General features: G+C 43.7%; 2 protein-coding genes across 4 annotated transcripts in view; one reads left to right on the forward strand and one right to left on the reverse strand.

Annotated features, from left to right (window-relative positions):
• Positions 1-3177, forward strand: part of CstF50 (cleavage stimulation factor subunit 1 Cst50) — a 33973-nt gene extending 30796 nt beyond the window's left edge. For both annotated transcript variants that reach the window (XM_070534215.1, XM_070534216.1), the window contains 2 exons: positions 1077-1157; positions 2928-3177. In XM_070534215.1, coding sequence (XP_070390316.1) covers positions 1077-1157; positions 2928-3043 — 197 coding nt within the window. In that variant the 3' untranslated portion in view covers positions 3044-3177. The remainder of the gene's footprint in view (positions 1-1076; positions 1158-2927) is intronic.
• Positions 3178-5313: 2136 nt separating this feature from the next.
• Positions 5314-21035, reverse strand: part of loj (logjam) — a 30065-nt gene continuing 14343 nt past the window's right edge. The window contains exons 1-4 of one of the 2 annotated variants that reach the window (XM_070534218.1): positions 14271-14524; positions 13100-13217; positions 12104-12249; positions 5314-10276 (exon numbers count right to left, since the gene is read on the reverse strand). In XM_070534218.1, coding sequence (XP_070390319.1) covers positions 10043-10276; positions 12104-12249; positions 13100-13217; positions 14271-14462 — 690 coding nt within the window. In that variant the 5' untranslated portion in view covers positions 14463-14524 and the 3' untranslated portion in view covers positions 5314-10042. Of the gene's footprint in view, positions 10277-12103; positions 12250-13099; positions 13218-14270; positions 14525-21035 lie in introns of those variants that run through there. The other variant, XM_070534219.1, reaches the window with a different exon arrangement.

A 21035-nucleotide genomic window follows, 5' to 3' on the forward strand; every position in this document is an offset into this window, starting at 1 on the left:
GTTTTCTCTCGTCTGCGCGCCGCTCACGCTTTCGCGTTTCAGTAGTTATCGCGTAGTGCTGCGCAGGTTTTGCTGGCTTGCGAAACTCGCACAAACTGCAAGTAGCAGAGAGTTCACCTTCTATGTGATGTCGCGAGATGCCCGAACAGTCTACACCACTTGGCCAAAAAGCAGCTGCGGCAGAGAATCCACCGCTCTGACTTTATCTGTCTTGGCTCTGTAGCACCGTCTGTCGGACGCCGTTTCACTCACCAACGGCAGCAAAGGGCGTGTGCAACGTCACTGCTCCCACAGTTGGGTGGCGGGAGGTTTGAATTTCGAGAAAGGTATTCATACCCTTCGGATGCAATTTTCTCGTAAGTTAAGTCTTTTCGTGGCACGAAACGAACGTTGCGAGGTTTATGGAACGGTACTTAAACAGTCGACGTCGACTTAGTATTAGCCTTTAGTGTCCCTTTAACAATCTATCGGTTATAACGACCACATGTCACAGCACTTACGATCTTGCAACCCTGTCATTTGAAATTGCGTACAGATATAGTAATGACCATTTTCAAAAGCGGCATACTGTTACAACGAACACTTCAAACCCGTCCTGGTGTTAACAGCGCAAAACTTAGACGAGACACGAGACGAGAAGACGACAACGGTGTCGTCTTCTCGTCTCGTGTCTCATCTGCGCTTTACGCTGTTAACACCAGGATGGAAAACCAACAATCCCAAGCTGCTATTAAAACCTGGTCACTGCTAAAAGGAAGGCGCACACGAAGTTCTGAAGCATAGAAGTGCGACCGAACTGGGTGCATGGCAGCGTCCCGATCTGGGAAGCGATGTTTTTCCGGATTGAAAGTGCCGAAAGCAATGGCAGAGTTGGAAACACGTCATAGCCATTATTTTTTTTTAAACCACCTATTGCTGATGTGTGATTTACTAGTGCAGCTTCACTTAACACTCCTCTTTAGCGGCCCGTTGAATCATTTAAGTGACCTGCCCTTGGCTTGATTGGGGCTGGAGTGCGGTGTCATTCGCAAGTGAACAGTGCATCAACCAACCTGTTTGTTCTATGTCACTTGCAGTTCTCTTCCCTGATGAGAAGACCACCAGCTTATGCAGCTGGGACTCTAGAAATGCTGAACGTCAGCGTCTGCTTTCCTTGGGTAAGGACTAGCATGTTAACGGCACAGAAGATGTGAATGTGAATGCCTGTCCTGCCAACACTGCTTCCACTGGCTGCATGCGTGAACGTGTGCTCTTAATTTTGCCTCGAGAAAATAGTCTCGCGAAAATTATGGCACCTGGGGCCCTTTTATGCTAACACTGGTGCAGATTTTTCATCTGGTATAAGATATTCAAAAATATAGCCGGCTTGAAAGCCTCTCGGCGCCTGTGTGTCTATGTAGAGCACAGCCCTTAGGCAGCTGTTTATGGGTTGAGTATCGGCGTTGGTGCAACCACGCGAATGCGCTCGTTCCACTGCTTGCACCTTCGTCGTCGTCTTCCACAGCTCGCTCCGATGCTGCTCATCATGCTAGCATTCCCATATGCCCCTCCCTCCACGAAGGCGCTGACGGCACTGGTCCACTGCCAGTCAGTACGATGATTTGAGTCTCAAATTCCTTTGCTCAGTGTATCGCGAAATGAAAACATGTATAAGCTGCACTCAAATTTCGCATTAGGGAACATTGTAATCGTCCGACCTTTTTTTTGTTAATCTCGCAGGTTTACCAATATAGTATCAAGAAATATAACCGAAACCTTTAATTCTGACTGCCACATCTCTCTGCCATTATTGCTTGATGTACCAGAATATTCGGCACAAGGTATGATCGAACAATCCGAGCAGCTAACCTGCTCAAAATAGTACTTGCCCAAATCGCTCGTCTAATGTATCCCAGAAAGATAAATGTCCTCTGGTGCCACCTTCAACAGCTCTTGAAAAAGAAGTCTCCTCAGTTGACGAGAAATTTTAATACATCAAATAGTGGTGTACACAAGCCTGTCATGGCAAAAACAACATGCCAGACCGCTTGGCGTGGAGTGGTGCCTATGCGCAGCCAAACCTTAGTTTCAAGAAATTGTTTATAACCAAGTAAAAAGAATGAATGGACATGGCAAAGTAATCGTAATTCCCCCAATATTTCCTTACAATGCGTTGTGTTAAATATCTCGTTCTAACAAAGCATAATTTTTTTTAAAAATGAGCCCTTCAGATGTTTTATTTTTACATGACGGCATTAAGGGCCCCGTATCGCAGAAAATCCGGCGTCCAGCACTCGCATCCCCGCGAGTGAAAATTCCCGTCTATATTTAGGTGTATGTATATGCCAGGCCTTGCTATATGACATGCGGTGTACGCGGGTTATATTGCCACACCATTCTATCACTAAAGCTGCTTCATACCTTGTCCTACATTCTTGACAAAGTCATTCCTCGTAATTTTGAGAACGACAGCCCACGAACAAATGTCATGAAACGAAACACTGACAGTGCATGCCTCTTATGTTAAATCTTCTCGGGCCGAAATATTAAAAGTGCGACACAATAACAGAAACCTGAAAATGATGTAGTTATTTCGGCATGGCTGTGCTCTACCTCCGGGATCGCCCCATGCAAGAAGTCTCGTTTCTGCCAGAATGCTTGCCTTCATGCGTAGGATTCGCCACCAGAATTTCCCGGTAAACATTAAGGTTAAAAGCTGCGGTTACCGGCAGGTGTGAGAAGCAGCAGGGGATCTTTGAATGCTTTCCCATTCCGCTCTTAAAGGTGAAGCTTAAGCGTCCTCCAAATTTTCTTGCTCGTGGTTATGACGAAGTAATTTCGGCTCCCTCTCTAACTTCCTTACAGCATGGCTTTACTGACGTACCGTTGCACCGTGTTACGCTGTGCATTGGTGAACCTTTGTGTGCAGCCTTATTTTTTCCGTGCAGGTCATAACAACACAGTTCGTCACTTGGTTCACTCGCCAACTGGCCCGGCCTTCCTGACCTGCAGCGATGACTTCAGGGCTCGTTTCTGGTACCGCCGTGTTGAGGCCGTTGACTGAACACATTGCATTGTCCCATTCACCGACATCCAGTGCACAAATCATGCTTTGTTTGATCACTTTGCCTCCACAGTCATCCATTTCCAAGACACAAGATGGCACGCTAAGTGTAAAATAAAGCACATCTTCTCGGGTTTGGCTTTTTGTATATCCTTGATGAAGGACTCTATGATAGTAATTCAATAGAACCTACTAAAGAATGCTGTATTTTGCAAGGTCTAAGACAATGCTAGTTGTCCGTTGCATCAAGCAGGCCATGCAAACGATAACAGTGGCACATCGTATCATGAGCTAGTGGTAAAGAAAAAAAAGTGAAGTAGCTTATGAGCCCACTCCCAGTTTCCTGTCTGAAGTTTCCTGCCCCCTGTTGCTGAAAAAATTTGGGCAAAATATTTTTTTGTACTACCTCGGCCATCAGCAGGACGCCTCGGCCATCAGCATGAGGCATTACATCAGATCTTACAATGCACCTGTCCTGCAAACACCACTTTTTAATGATGACAGTTTTGTTTTCAGGTGCTTGCAAAATATGAACAATGCAATGTGTACCGTATTACATCGGTATAATTCACAAATTATGAACAGTGCGATTTGAACTGCATTATGTGAAGTTATCATAGCAACAGAGGTGGTGGATTCAATCCTGGCCATGCCGACTGTACATAATGGAGACGGAACGCAAAAATGCTCATGTACCATGCATTGGTTACACATTAAAAGAACCCCAGGTGGATAAAATTATTTCGCAGTCCCCCATGATGGCATGCCTCATAATCAGATTATAGTTTTGGCACCTAAAACGCAAGATTTTTTTTTTTCCTCACATGGCCTGAGAGTTCTTGGCCCTGAGTGTTTAACTGCGAGTTTTGTAAAAGTTCCCATCTTGCTGGTACGTGTGAACTGGTGCTCAACTTAAATACTATCTGCATAAATACAGAAGACGATACAAGTCATCTTCTGCTTCGTTGTCTCAAGGTTTTCGTGCTAAACACGACAATGGAGAACCAAAATTGATAACTACGGAACTTTCCTTTTTGCCCTTTCGGTGCCTAAAATCAGGTTGAGCTATCTATTGTGCTTAAAAACAGATTTTTTGATGCCCAGATATCTGGTATCTAATAATAACCTTGTATATTGTTTCTCTGTTCCAAGTTGCTCATTCTTGTGAGAACAAATTCCAAAGAATTGTGCATTTTCAGAAATGTTCCATGTATTCCCTGCAAGTTTTCCTTTTTCTAGCACCACAAGTTATCAATACCTCTACAATTGTGCAGGTATCAATGTCATAATTTCCTGCACCCACAACGAACAAAAGAAAGGTGACAGTTTTGCCCGAAATGCGGAGCACTGATTGTGATAGCATAATGCTACGGGGTCGTATTCCCACTGACGAAGAGCCGCGCAGGAAGAAGACAAAGACGACGATTTGGAAGCTAGCGCGGGCTGTTGCCTCTTGGTCAACTGCGGCGTATTGCCTTGTAAATATACTTGTAAATAGCTTTTCGTCGGTGTCTTCCTACGTAACATATTTGGTGGAGGTGCGGGGTAGAGGTGTGGTGGAGGTGCGGGTGCGTTCCTACGTAACAATATTATTAGACAGCTATACGAAGTAAGGTTAGTCGTTTTATCAGCTGCATAAACTGCTGTAACCACATAAACTGCATAAACTGTGCTGCGTTATCACGCGTGCACAGGCAAGCACGAACACATCTCGCTCGATGACCACGGACACTCGCTGTCGGAACATTGGCTTGAAGAGCGGCAGCAGTGGCGAGCGAATTCTCTTTTGTGCTGCCTCTTATTTCAACGCAAACCAAGCACGTGAGAACATATTGCACATGAAGCCAATTAGCTATCTCAGGTCCACTATTCTTCGCATCCACCGCAGATTGCCTCCAAGATGGAGTGCGTGTGGTCGCGCTCGGTCGCAGCAACTGGAGTAGAAGAGGAGATGCATACTAACCTGCCCCCTCATAGCGCACGCACATCCCCCCTCCACCCTTGCGCACGTGAGAAGACTGCACATACCCTCCCCGCCTTCCTCCCTCGCGAGTGTGAGAAGACGCCATCCTTCTCGACTTACCCTTGTCAGCTTTCGCTCACCCCTACAGCATACAGTGCGCGGCCGTGATCTGATCGCACTTGGACTTCACGTGGAACATCGCAGCGACGCTGATTCTGCAAATTTGCTTGGAGCGTCGACGTAATTGCAATTGCAATAGAAAGCTTATACTAGTACTAAAATGCAGCAAGGAATCACTACCACAGAGTGAGAGGCAATGAAAAGATCACATTTATTGCACATTCATACCCCAGACACGTCTCGTGTTTTTCCACACACCAGCACATGCAGTTTGGTGTGCTCATTCACACAATTCTGGCATAGGAACCAACAGAAGACCCCATGGAATGAGTTTCATTCAACGCAACTAAGATGTACAACCTCAAAAACAATAGAGTCCAAAAAAGGAATGAAGTGTTAAAAAAAAATCAATTTGCGGACGGGCAGTGTTGTACAGCATCCACGTTGAACAACATAACAGTGCTGAAATCGGTGTTGCAAGAACATCATGCACATAGTCATCGGTGTAGTCTCTCAAGATTGGCCCAGTTTCATTACCAAAATCAACTCCAATACAGCACATACACACACAAAACAGGCATATATATATAGTAAAATTGTTCAGTACGTTTAGAACACTGCAGCAGTGTTACAAATCTTCCAAGAAATATAAAAAACAAGTAACAGTAAACTGAGCAATGAATACATGCCTGCATCGATGCATTTGAGATTCAAATGCAGCTTGTCAAACACGAGTTTCACACAACTGGGCTTTCGCCACCAGCTCACAGTACCGTCCTGGACAAAGGAAACACAAACGGGAAAATCTGAAGATGAATTTTAAAAATGCCAAAATTTCTTTGATGGATTTCTATACATAGGCAGAACGCCTTCTCCATTACAGACAATAGTCCTATCGCATGTCGAAGTTCTAACCAAACTCATTAATATGTCCCCTATCTCAAATGCAATCTTCCGATTTTGAATTTTCCTGTTAGGGCTTCATTTGTCCATGTCAGTAGATTGTACGCCCTTAGACAAAAATAGAGACCTTTGAAATCTGTTCATAATTCACCATAGCAGAAGCATGCTGAACCTATGATAAACCGAACAAGAAAGTTCCTTAACATGTCTTTTTAATCACAGAATCCAGCTTAACAATGTGCATCTGATCACTCAGTTCTGTGAGTGATCACAGAACTGAGTGATCTGAAGACATGCAATAAGATGACTGCGGTGGCAAATGCCTCAGTGTAACAACTTGCGATCATCAAACATACCCGACATGCATTGCTGCACATGACCATGTGATTCAGGTGCAGCGCCAATAGGTCTATAGAACAGCGTGATCTCAAAAAGCTATCACCACCAGTGCAGAATGCAAACAGACGTATAGTGAAGCGTCTATAAGATATCCATCACCTAAAAACTAAAATAAAAATGGAAACAGGAAGGGGGGGGGAATGCAAAAATGCATGTTTTACAAAAGTTGTTGGAAGCAAAGCATTGTTGGCGTGTCAGACAATTTGAAGCATTCGTTGTACCACAATCTGTTTTCGGCAGAAGCCTTTTCATGCAGAAGCTAGTGTGCTTAAAGAAAAACAGAAAGGTAACATAAAAATGTAAAAATATTTCTTCGAGCTTGAGTAACACATTTCTAAAATGCAAAGAAGGGCCTGTATTGGTTTGGCAGACATCAATCCTGCTCGGAATTAAATAGCCCAAAAAACATGTACCTTTGGCACTGATCGATTAGGCCTCCCTGTTTTACAACCGTTCTGTGCATTTGCTGAAGGGTCGTGGTGCAATAGAGGCCAAGCTGCACCAAAGTTAATATGCACCTTCTTTTAAAGTTTAAGAGGAATCTACATCTCAGAGCCAACTCCAATTTTTGTATTCAAATTACAGGTGAAATTCAGAAGCGCTACTACGAGATGACAACCGCTGGAATAATTTGAATGAAATTTGTTGCTTTCAAGGAAGAAAGTCAAATTATAGCTACTTTAGGAAGCAAGATCTTGATTTAGGACCTCAAGCTTTCTAAAGAATTATCAAAAATCAGTAAATAAAAGAAATTGAAACACAACGTTTACAAATCCATTGACTCTGCACCAAAAACAGATATTGCAACTTAGTAAACAACACCTGTTGGAGCATATAAAGCAGACAAATTCGATGTATGAATGCTTACGTAAAATTGTTCCAATGTTTACGAGGGTTCTGCAAAAGTCCTGCTTGTAAATTAGCGGCATACTTCAAAGCAACGTGTTGCATCAATTGTGTCCGCTTTACATGCTATAGCATCAGGTGCAGTTTACAGAATTGCGATATCATTTTTTTATTGCTGAGAAAAACAACTTCTCAGCTCCCAAGTCAGAGGAACTTTCCGAAAGTAAGTTTCCTCATTTGTTTTCACGCGAAAACTTTACTGCAAAGAAAAAAAAGAACATGGCATTATAAGCTATACACCTTGCACTATTTTTGCACATAGTCACCACCAACATCGAGATATTTGTCGTAGCGTGCAACCAGTTCGAAGAAACCGCTCTGGTAAAACTCGGTGCCCTGCAATGTAAGCAATTGTCACACATCCTGCTCCACCTCAGGATAGTTTTGGAAGTGACAGTCAGGCTTTCAGTGCAGGGAACAGGTGCCCATTCATACTGCATAACAGCACGCTCTTCCATTGGCGACTACGTTGTCAGCACACGTCTGTCTGCCATCGTGATTTCTACTCAACCTCGGGCAGGCCGGTCTGCTGGCGTGGATTCTTATGGCGACTGTTTGTTTCACCCTGTGTACCATCTTGTCTTTTAAAAAATTGACAAACCTTACTTCGTCCCTCGTATTTAGATGGAAGCTACTGAGCTAAAGCTTCCTCTTAAGGAGTATCCTGCATAAAAGGACACTAAAGGCTAACACTAAATCACTTCAGCCTGGCAAAGCATTTTCGAGTCTATATATTACATTTATTTGGCAAAAAACATATTGTAACTAATGGATAAAATGCACACCAATGTTTCCATTCTTGAATTTTGCATGTAAAGCACAGAACCAGTACATCAGTGTGATGCCACGGAATTTCAAAAGTATTTTTGCACACTTTGAGTCATTTTTACATATGAAACACTGTCAAGGCTTTGTAAGTATAGCCTTTGGTTCTTTTAATATGCAATGCAATCCTTGTTCACCGAAAAATGATTAGACAGTACTGCAGACACACTGTCACAGTTTACAATGTAGTTTGTGGAAATATCAAGGCTGCGTCACCGTCCCTCTTTTGTTCCTTTTTTCCCTCTTTTCTGGCTTACCATGCTGGTTCTCATGGTAAAACATAAAAATGTTTCTGGTATTCCAGAAGTGCAAAGCGTCTATAGAAAAGACTGACGCAGATAGATCGTTGACAGATAGGATAAGGAGCAGAGTGCATTATGATTTAGCCCAACTTCTCTCTCAACAAAGTGAACGTGAACATCCATAGTGATTTACAAATGACCTGTCCAGACAAATACCTACTACCCAAGCTCATAAGTGTCCTCTGTTTCTAAAATTCCGATCCGTCTCATTGTGAATATCTTTAGGCAGGTATGGAGTTAACATAGCTCCAATAATATGTACGGGTGAGACAGTGAACATTTAGAAGAAAATGGTGCACTTAAATATCCATCATTTTCGCGTATTATGGAAGCTCGCTGTTACACATCTTTTGCTCGTCTACAGGGTAAATCTACACCACGCATTAGTCGTGAAAACCTTACCCTCAATAAACCAGGCAGCAAAGTGCGTTGAAGCTGCGCCGTGACATGTTGAGAACCACTCACCACGCTGAGATAACTGGACAACGTTTGCGAGATCCCAGGAACTACTCATTTCTGCAACTCGATTTCATGCTTTCTGGAACAATGTAGCAAAAAGCGTAAGTTTCATCAAGTAACAAAGGAAGTTTACCACTGCTCGATCTAAAAGAAAAGTTCCAAGCCTGGCCGCATGCGTTTGTGTGCTATGACTTTCCTCCACTTTATGCCACGTCTCGACCTTTCGGTGTTCAAAACAGAGCCTACCCCTAACTTGATATAAGTCTCTGTGCTTTGCTAACAATCTTCATGAATTTCTGAGCTATAACTTCATTAAATGTCACTTTCTGTGCCTCATCAAAGGCACTTGATTGGTGGAATCCTTCAGTGATGATGGAACATCTCATTGTGGGAACCAAATCACAGAGAAGAGTAAGTGAAGCGGGGAGACTAGTACTTCAGTCAAGGGTCAGCACCACCCAATGTTCTCAGAAGTCAAAACGGCAAGTCGGGCAGAGCAACATCCAAGAGTGTGGGGGCTGGTATAGACCATCACTTTTCATCGCACATGCTTTGGCGTACAGGGAGGAAGTGGCACATACAAAAAATGTGGTCCGCATTCTTCGCTGATGTTGCTCGCTTTAAGAACCACAAGCGGTGTGATTTTGTGGTTCTCAAAGTGTTAGCATTAAGAACCACAAGATCTAAATGTTAGCACTCACACTAACTTTTGCAGACTTTTCAAACACACACACGCACACAAAAGACAACCTAACGGGTAACAGGTCATGTCGACTCGGCACACACATACACACACCGTTTGCCTTTTCAGTTTAGTTCAACGCGAGGCTGCGTGATGTCTTGTATAAAAATGACGAGCAGGAGCAAGAGGCCAATGGCCTTTCCACTCTTTCCCGCCCAGAAGGGTCTCTTCATTTGGTATATTCCGAGATGCACGCGACTGCAAAGTTTTAGCCAAGGCAGACAACAAGCCACTCGCTCTAAGAAAGCTTTCTCGCCTGTTATGTTACGATGCCAGCAATGGAAAGAAACACGTGGAACTGGCTGCTGACCACATCGAGAGAGGCCAACATACATCACATACCATGTGCACACACAATGAGAGGCTCAACCGTCACGGGCTCATGCCCGTGGCTTGAATGTTGGCGTGACATTCTTCACCTCGAACAGCTTCCGCACAAAGTACACCTGCAGTGCTGAAGTGGCCATGATGACGATGCACTGGGCAAGGGACCAGTACTGGACGTAGCGGTTGTTGCCATCCACAATGTACCAATCTCGTGACAGGTGCCTCCTGTTCTGGTCCTGGTACTTCAGCATCTCACCCACCTGACCGTCTACCTTCTGCAAGGTGTCCTGCAGAGAACAGCAAGCGGTCTGAACAGACGGAGTATGCAAAGTGCCTGAATTGAGGATTTAAAGAGAAAAATTAAGTTATAGAGATAATGGAGAGTAACACTACCCCAATTTCAAGTCGAAAGCGCGGTGCCAGCATGTCAGTGCGACGTCATGGATGTTAAAGGATTTTTCTAATATTTGTGCAGTTGCAGTAGCGAAATTTCTCATAACTTGCGTAGTTCAGTCTTTCGCTCCTTTAGAATACAACACAGTCAATTTTTACAGTCAATTCCTGTTAACTCGATCTCGATTATGTCAACTTTATGCTTAATTCAAATGCCCGGTATTGTCCCAGCGAGAAACAATACACTGCTATGGAAGGAAAACTTTAGTCCAAATGCAAAAGCATGCCTCTTCAGTTAATTTGACTCCCACTGACCCTCATTTGCATCCTCTCATGTGTACAGGGGTTACTAAAAGCTTGAAAATGCAAGAAATTCAGCTGGCGGCTTTGCTGTTACCCTAGGAGAGGAGCTGTTTTACATTTATATTTCATGGCTGACGGCCGTAAAGCCTTCTCTTCCCACTTGTTTCGTGTTGTGTCACGCACCCATATTTAGCAGTCTGCTTGTCCTCTCAGCATGCCATTGCGTGACAATTACACAGCGTTTTCTATCGAGATTAAGAAATAGATTATTCAGGTAGTTTACACGGGTGTCTTCAACAGGAAACAGGTCGACAAGGGATGCAGCATGAATAAAAGCATGCTTGCAATACCAACACTGAACAAATGAATTCATTCGTTTTGCTGGCATTTGTTAATACAACCTTTCAGATGATTCGACCAAATCTTGTCGTCCCGCAAAGGTAGAATTAATGGGAATCGGCTGTATGGTACAGGTACAGTCGACTCCTATTAATTATTGGTACGGTTGGCACCAATAAAAAATTCAACCAAGATTTTGATGCACCAAGCATGTGCGATCAAAATCCATGGCGTCTAGGCAAGCTGGTGCAGGAATTCGGCCTATATTTAGTAAATCCGATTCATTTTAGCCCTGCTTGTAAGCACATTAACCTTTGCTTAGCTTGCAGCATAATTGATGACGGGCACAGCATGAGATTGGCATGCACATCATAAAGCATTCTATGTGTGTTTGTGCTTGAGCACATTTTATTTATAAATGAAACAGGCATGATGCCTTCAGCACTGTGCTTGGTCTTCAGCAAGTGCCATCTCTGAGGATTTTCTAGTTCTTCAACAATAAAATGACTGCAAATGCATGACAAGATATGAACAGACAAGAAGCACTTCTGTGACAACTTGATTTCTGTCTTTTGCACCATCTTTTGTCTCTCTAGTTCTCAAGTTCCATCTTTGCAGTGCTAGAAAACCTTTCCTTGAAATTATGCTCGAACTGGCCTGCATTCAATCTCTGTTCAATCAGTCACTCGGTGGTGTACATTCGTATCGGAATATGCAGGAGGAGGTCCCAGCCAGAATGTGGGGCTGTATGGGGACCTCCTGTCCATAAAAGAATAGTGCAGTTCGTTTTAAAAGCAGCAAAGAAGAAAAAAAATATAACTTTGAGTAGAGACTAGCATTGGAAGCGCGTGTTGTTAAAATATCAAATAGGGTAACAAGAACAACAACAAACTAAATTAGAAATATATCAGTGATTAGGCAGCTCATTTAAATGCATAAAATAATGGCAGAACTCACAAGCACACTGGCATTTAGTTCCTCCAAATAATATATCTAAAATCTTCACTAGCGTTATGTGTGCTTCAGGCAAGCAAGCAATGCCGCCGGATTACAGACAAGCTGTAGAAGTGCAAACTTACGGTGAAGTTGGCCACTGTGACACCCAGGGACTCGAGCTCCTGTACGTACGACTCCCATTTGTCCCTCTTGAAGGAATTGAAATAGAGGCTGACAAGCTTGGCAGCAAAGTGGGACATGGAGTTATCAATGCACAGCTCGTAGTATCCTGAAACAGAAAAAAAAAAGAAAAATTGTGATGAATTACCGCATTTACGGTGAAGCAAAAAATTTGTCAATGAAATCTATTATTCTGTTCCCACGTAATTTAGATAGGAGCTCCTGAGACAAAAGTTCCTCTTAAAATCCTACCAATTATTATCACCTAGAGCTACAGTAAGGGGCCTGTGAAGCAGCAGCTTCCTTATATTTGGTACTGATCCTCCGCTTTTCTTTCTGGCAAAGATCTAGCACCACACACGCATCACCTTCGCCATGTTCACTCAGTTATGAAAAACCCTCCCTGCGAGGCTAGAGATTCTCCGCACAGCATTTGAGGTGACTGACAACATTAGGCAGCCAATTAAATAGGATGCTCTATGTTTTAGGAGGCATAAGCCAGCAGAAATAGCCTGCAAAATAAATTATTAATTTTCAGCACCATGTCTGTTTTTTGTCCAAGAAAACTTTGCATGCCCTTAAATTCTGCTACATTTTCTGATTGCGAAATTCATATAAGTTAAGGTAGAGTGAAAGTAAAGGGTTTTACAGTGCCTTTAGCCGTTCCCTAGCTGTCACTTAAGGCAGATGCTGTCCTTATAAACCTGACCTGGGAAACCTGAGAAATGGATGTTACTATCCATACAGCCATGATATGTGCCCACTTGTTTAGTGCCTTCCTATTGTCATCATCGTATCACCGGTCACCAGATTAATTAGAAAATGTGTCATGTGCAGTAAATAATTAAAATGAAAACGTGCACATCGTTGACTCAGTTGCCATGAATGGCAGAGGACCCGAATATATTCCTTTTGTATCGTTTTTCACTGTGAAAAGACAAAAAAAAAAGAATGGTTACCTCCAGTCGAGGTTGTTTCTTCATATTCAGCCGAAGGCCTCCACTGATAGGGTAGCACATGATTGCCATTGGGGTGTCTTACTGCAAAGCCGGCTTGACCATCGCCACCTCTTAGAACCTGCAAGACAACGAAAAATTGATTTATACAACCATGTGTCTGTGCACGATTCATTTTTTAATTTGCTGGAAGACAGTATGCAAAATTACTTGATACGACCCTAGGTCCTTTGTTGTTTGTTCTTTAACTTTTTCATGGCATAATCAAAGCAGAAAGAACATCACTATAGGTGCGGCAGACTGGTTTTTTTGTTGTTGTTGTTTTATTTCCTCTTCAATTTTTTTTTCCTGCGCGCAAAGTAAACATTGTGATTTCTTTCGCTTGACAGAGTTCATTCTCCCGATTTTGTTAGTTTGTTCCTTTCATTCTTACAGGTGCCACACGGCGCGCTTTCGATCGCGATCGAACCCGGTCGGGATCTAATTCCACGGTCGTGATTGGCTCGATCCTCTGCGCAAGCTGGGAGAGGGAGCTAACCGCGGTCGAGAACTGAGATCCAGATCGGGCTCGATCACGATCGAAAGTGGCCGTTTGACACCGGACTTGCTGGAAAATATGCGATACAAATCAGCTCAGCTGTTCAACGCAGTCCAATAACCGAAATCGCAGCGAAAAAAGAAAAAAGCAGAACCGCCACCACGACGCAATTTACCCAAAGAAGGTTTCCAGCGTAAAATTCAGCAACTAAAAGCTGTCCGGTGCGTGCTCGGTGAACCGTGGTAAACGCTTTCTGACACGAGGTGTTTTTTTCGCGGCGTTAGCTACAAGCATACGGTGCAGTCGCGAACATCGAAATCCTAACACATGCAAAGCGAAATCAACGGGGCAAAGTCGTGCGAACTTAAACCCACGTGTTTTGTCAAAAGAAGCCGTACAAAGTCATGCACATGGTTCAGCTCGTTCAGCACAGGTCTGCGGCAAATCCGGTTTCCCCCTAGGTCTCGCCCAAGCGGGCAGCGAACTTATTCTTCGACGCATCTCAAGACAACTCAACGGCAGCTGCGCATATGCTCGAGTAACTGTCCTCATGTAGAGCTCCACAGGTGGGACACACGTTTTTACGGCATTTGGCGAGCAATCATAAACGAAACGGGGCCGGTATCAGGAACTTACCTGGTAGGCCACGTAGACCGACGATCCGGCCTCAACGTTCTGATAAAAACACTCCTCCTTACCGGCGTCCACATGGAGCTTGAATTCAAACGAGACGCCTAGCGAGGGCTCCGACACGTACGAATCGGCGGATATTTCAATCGCAATGCACGTAAACAACACCGCGGCCGTCAACAGACGTTCCGTACCCATTTCGTTGAACTTTGCCGCCGCTTTCCCGCAAAGCACACGCAAGACAATCCACTACTACGCGATGTGACAGCTTGTGGTCTCCGACAGATGGTAGCACGGTACTCAAAGCGGCTCGTAGCGCTTTTGCGTTTTAAGTGGTTTCGCTTTCGTTTTCAATGTTGTGCGATTCGCGACCACATTGATTGGGGACTTTGAACGGCGGCAGCATGTATTGAGGGCGCCGTCCACGAAATCTCGCTTCAAATTTGTGTTAATTAAGAGGAACCTTTAGCTCAGGCCCAACTCCGACGTGGCCTATTCAAATACACGCAAAACGCAAAAACGCTTTCCTGAGATGACCCCTTGACCGATTTTAATGAAATTTGTTGCATTTGGGAGAGAAAGTTAAATTCTAGTGACCGTTAGAAGCGAAATTTCGATTTAGGGGCTGAATTTTATTAAAAATATTTTCAAAAATTTGAAAGTTTGAAAAAAATAGACGCACGAAATTCATAAATTAATAGCTCTGCATCAAAAACAGATATCGCGGTTCCCTAAACGGAATTCATTAGATCATCCAAAGCGGACAAATTCGATATGTCAATTTATACATTACGTGAATTTGTTACGTTGTGTGCAAGGGTTCTGCAAAAGCTTTTATTTTTTAAATTCATGTGTAACATATCAATTTTGTCCGCTTTGGATGTACCATTATATGCAATTCCCAGAAGTGTGATATCGTCTTTCATTGCCGAGTTACAGAGTTTTAAAGTTGATAGTTTAGTTTTCAGAAAATGTGCAATTTTGCCAGTCTTTAATAAAACATTTACGACCTAAATCAAGAATTTGAAATCAACAGTCACTAGATTTAATTGTTTTTCTTTTAAATGCAACAGACCTCGTCAAATTTGGAAGCGTTAGCCTGGGTGTTCCTATCTAAATACATGTAAAATGAGAATTCGTTTTTCGCGGCAGCCACTGGACCAAGTTTGACGAGGTTTGTTGCATGTAAAAGAAATATTTTAAATCGAGTGACTCTTGGTTTCGAATTTTTGATTGAGATCATTAATCTTTTATTAAAAATTGGCAAAAAACCAAAATTTTCAGAAAATGAAACTGCAGTTCACAACTCTGTAACTCAGCAATGAAAAATTATATCACAATTATGTGAATTGCATCTAATAGTAAATCTAAAGCGGACAAAACTAATATATTACAAATGAATCTAAAAAAAATTTAGTAATATGGAAATAAAGCTTTTTCAGAACCCTTGTACACAACGTAACACATTCGCGTGAGATATAAAATGAGGTGCCAAATTTGTCCACTTTCAATGATCTAGTGGATGGCGTTTACAGAAGATGCAGAGCTACTAATTTGTAAACTTCGTGCTTCTATTTTTTTTCAAACTTTCGAATTTTGAAAATATTTTTAACAACGTTCAGGCTCTAAATCGAAATTCCGCTTCCAACAGTCACTACAATTAAACTTTCTATTTCAAGTGCAACAGATTTCATTAAAATCGGTTCAGGGGTTATCTCAGAAAAACGTTTTTTGCGTTTTACATGTATTTAAATAGGCCACGTCGGAGTTGAAGGGACACTAAAGCGAAAGAATAAATCAGTTTAGACTAATGAAGCATTGTTTCACAACACTGCAGACAGTCATTTAAAAAAATAGTTTGATTATTAGATGAGAAAATGAAGGTCCAAGTATCAGTATTTGAATTTCTCGCCGAAACCCCAGCGCCGTTACGTCAGCGTGACGTCAGGGATTCCAAAGTATGTTTTCGCATTTGGGCCGCGTTGGCTGAGTAAAGGTTCCCGAAACTTGCCATGTTTAATATTTGGTTCTTTTAGAGCACAATGTAGTCAATCTGTACGGCTATATATAATTAATAGGCCCTAGGAGATGGCATAAAAATCCATGACGTCACAGCCACCAGGTGCGGGAACTTAAGTAGGCGTCGCCAACCGTATTTCATTCATGCGCTTTTTCTGGCTTACCAAACGTCTTATCGTTGCAAGAGTGGTGTTTTTGGTACTGTAGAAAGGTAATTTACTGATCGTTGTAAGAGTGGTGTTTTTGGTGTTGTAGAAAGGTAATTTACTGATGCAGAAGAAATCCTTTTTCACTTTATAGTGTCCCTTCCAGCCCGAGCTAACGCTTCCTTTAAACTACCACGCCGACAGGTACTAGAGTGTATGGCTGCAAACAAGCTCTCCAACAGAGAGAAAAAGAGAGAGGTCATAAGGGAAACGTCGGGAGGTTGACCAGGATAGACTACCTTTCGCCATGAGTTCACAAGTTGTAGCGTAAGAGATAAAGCTGCCACATGGTAGACTGCCAAAGACGCTAAATGAATGACAGGCTACAAGCAAAGTTCGCAGGGTTATCATGTAGGCTTCAAAACCGAAAAGCAAGCTTGCATTAGAAAACAGTTGCCTTTTTTATAATTTGCAATAATTTGTTTGGAAAACGAAGAACAGTAACGAGGCTAGCATCGTGTAGTTGCGAAATATGTTGTGCTTAGTTTACACTCTTGGAAAACACCGAATAGTTCCTTTTCGAATACGAATAATTAGTGCGCAGTGTTCGATTCACATACGAAGCTTCGAATATTCGCCCACGGACCCATACTTTACACACAACTTGCCTCACAAGTACTCATATAGTGGCTACATCGCGAGCTACATGAAGTGTAAGCCGTATCAAAATTACTTGCGAAGGAAAGAGGAATACCATTATGAACGAGCTCCTTGAATTTCAAAACTTTATTTCAAAACGGCTCGAATGTTCCCGCCCTACTCGGCCACTCGGCGCGCTCTGCCCACGTGTTATCATACGTGGTGCTTCGGGGTTGATAAATTATCTGGATGATGTTCAGAGCTGTGCGCGAGGAGTCGCCGGAGCACGGGCGCAGGACATTGTTCGGGAAGGATAAATTCTGTGCAGTACGTTCTCGTCTCTGTGTTTGCAGCATTGTCGCATCTTAGTCGCGAGCTAGCCATCACTGTTCTAGGTGGCATTGAAACATAATATTTTATTGCGACAGCAATTATATGGCCACTCCAGGGTGAATAAGATGAAGATTTATTAAAAGCATTATATATGCATTATATATATATATGCCCATTTCCGCGTAAATCTGTCGCAGTCGGCAGGCAGACGGCGCAAACAGTTAAAAGCACGTCAATAATAATAATAATAATAACAATAATAATAAAGCTCGGAGTGACGTCAAATTTTTCAGGGAGGTTCCTGTAAACAAAGTAGATAAATGGCTTTGAAAAGAAAATTTGGCACATTTCGGTCTGGGTGGGAATCACACCCGGGTCTCGAGGGTGTGAGACGAGCAGCCTTTACCGACGCCACGGTTCTGGTTGACTAAACGTGTGCTTAGTGTGTGCGCCATTGCACACGCCATGTCCCAGCCATCTGTCTCACTAATGGTGTGGCCTACTGCTTCTTACTCTTCCCGGCGGCAACGGCAGCTTAATTATGTAACTGTTATAGCGTACTAGAATGGCTCCAGTTAAGAGTAACCATTACTCGCAGTTCAGCAGTCGTGGAACACGATTCGAAGATCATCTTACTGCTTATTACGCTTCCCAGCAACTGCAGCTTATGTGACCGTTAGAGTGTACAAGAACGAATACCTCATCCTATAGTCGGATACAACTTTAGAAAAAAGGGGGCGTTTACTCCTCCGAGGCGGATGCACACGAGCATCCACCAATGGGCGCGCACTCTGGACCGACGTCATGCGCCGGACGGCCGGTGACTTCGCCGCTTCGGTCATCTGGGCGGGGCCTCCCCTTTTTTCTAAAGTTGTATCCGACTATAGTGCACTCTAACGGTTACATAAGCTGCAGCCGCCGGGAAGCGTAAGAAGTAGTCAGGGGATCTTCCGCCAAAGATCCCTTGACCCTGTTTATTACGCTTGACTGATTCTTCGGTACGGAGTGCGAACTGTATTTTCGGCCGCAGAAAAAACTTTCAGAAGCTTGCACCCGGGTGTGAAAAAGGAGTGAAACTGCCTCCTCCGCACGTCAAGGTGCTCGACAAGTGAAGCAAGCTTACATGTTCCTACGTTCCTTGTAATGCAGGCATAGTTTAACGAATACCCTTGTCGCGCCGAAAGTATCACGTGTGTCAGAGTAGAAGGTTCGTCAACAAACGCCTGGGAGGACATCAACTGTCCCTGAAAAACGCAGGCTCCGTCCCACTTAGCCGGAAGTGCGGATTCACCCTAACGTTTCTTGAGAGCACGGACCTTCGCAAGGAGAAGATAACAACTGAACCGCGAAATAGCGGAAGCGTTTTATATTAGAGAATTACAAAGAATCCACAAGCCAAAACCGCCAACAGCCCTCGCAGATTAGGAGTTTTCGTGTCTCTGCGGCACGGTATCTTGAATGCCGATACGTGGAAAATATTGTTTTGTGATGTATAGTAATTTCTTTCTTGTTAGCCCGTTCGATCGTTCCGTCTTAGATACGATGACACGTATACATTCGTCAACTAATTATTTGACCCGCTGTGGTTGCTTAGTGGCTATATGGTGTTGGGCTGCTAAGCACGAGGTCGCGCGGGATCAAATCCCGGCCACGGCGGCCGCATTTCGATGGGGGCGAAATGCGAAAACACCCGTGGTACTTAGATTTAGGTGCACGTTAAAGACGCCCAGGTAATCTAAATTTCCGGAGTCCCACACTACGGCGTGCCTCATAATCAGAAAGTGATTTTGGCACCTAAGACCCCATAATTTAACTAATTATTTGCAGGAACTTTCAAAATGCTATCTCGGTTTTTTCATTGTGTATGTGCATGTATTCTCCTGACAGTTCTGTTTTATTACCATTGATTGATATGCACTGTTTTTTTTTCTCTTTTAATGGTTTTAATTGTATGTATCCACCTAACTGTATTAGGTTGTATCATTAAAAAACTAGATATGCGCATGACATTGTAGCTGCTACTACATATATGACTATGGGCCTACACTAGCCTTTGGCTACAGGCCCAACAGTTCCTTTGTACAAATTATTATCAATGAAAAATAAACTGAATTGAATTGAATTGAAACAGTTGCGAGTCGACGCACGTGTAGTGTGCTTCCTTCCTTGTCGCCGTTTTTTTTTTCTTCGCGTAGTAATAACACGAACGGTCAAGTCGACGGGACCTGGTCTTTCTGAGGACACACGCACGTCCTTTTCATTGAACAAGTAAAAGTGCAACTTGATACTTATAAATTCGTAACACTGCACAAGAAAGCTGAATGATGAACCGCAGACACAAACTAGTGGCATAACGGATACCGCGATGCAACAGTACAGACTTTTAGCTTGTACGCTATTCCGGTAAACGGGAGCGGTTTGGGCGGATTACCGGATGGTCGGGGCGTAAACGTAAAGCCCCTCAATTTTCCAAAAGTAGCGCCATTCTTAGATCTTTCCGCCACCCCCATAGAGTTTCTCACTACATTACCTAGAGGGAAATCTGGCGCTGCTGCGCTGTGGTATGCATGGGAATGCCGGTATATTGTGGATTCGGATTGGCATCGTTCTCGTAGAGACACGACACCTTGAAGACGCGCTTGGCAAGTAGCGTTCCGTCTGTCACAATGATTCATTTTCTACTAGAACAGCACGTGAAAAGCTGTTTTAGCTTTATTATTACGCGAAAACATATTTTGTTTAACTATGAGAACTTGTTATTGTGTGTACGACTACATGTTACGTAAAAAGTATCAGCGGGCCGCTAAAGTTGGAGGACAGACGACAAGCTTCGCGCTCGCTTTGAAACAGTTGGTCGTCTGTTCTTGCTTTTCTTCGCTTGGTTATGCATCGTGGGTGAGTAAAGATGTAATATGCGTGAATGGAAACATTTTATGAAGATTTTACTTTGAGAACGCGTTATTTGCGTAGCCATATCCACGTTTTAGACGAAGCCTCTTACAACACCAGCCAACACGAGCCTCGCACACACATATCCCGTCATTCCCATGACGGCACGGTGCCCCCTTAAGAAACTCCCATAGACGATGGCGCCAGATTACCCTCTAGGTGTTATAGTGAGAAACTCTATGGCCACCCCGCTCACCCAGGCGCTTCCTCCTCCACTCCTCCTGTCGCCCCAGCCTCCTCCGCTCCCCCATTGGCCAATCTGTGTCACGTGAAAGCGGGCCCCGCGCTTTTGTATATATTTTTCTTTCCGGCGCAGAGCAGGCGCCGCGCTTTTGTATATCTTTTCTTTCCAGCGCGCTGCGACCCCCAATCTTGGGCCTGCGACCCCCATTCTTGGGCCTGCGCGACGAAGTACGGCAGGCGGTTTGAAGGAGCGCGGTAGTTTTATACAATGTGTTAGGGCCGAGTGCTTAATTGCGATGCCGTGCTGCTGCGCCTACGGTTGCCACAACAGACCCAGTGACGGCAAAAAGCTTTTTGTTTTACCATCCGCCGGGCGCAACGCAAAACGAAGAAAAGTGTGGATTCACAAGATCGGGCGGGCTGACTTCGAGCAAGTGGCAAAGAACGCGCGGCTTTGTGAAGTGACACGGCTCCTCCAACCTCTTCTTTTGACGCCCGTGTC

Source organism: Dermacentor albipictus, chromosome 2 (assembly GCF_038994185.2).
Source record: "Dermacentor albipictus isolate Rhodes 1998 colony chromosome 2, USDA_Dalb.pri_finalv2, whole genome shotgun sequence".
In the NCBI taxonomy this organism is placed as follows: domain Eukaryota; kingdom Metazoa; phylum Arthropoda; class Arachnida; order Ixodida; family Ixodidae; genus Dermacentor; species Dermacentor albipictus.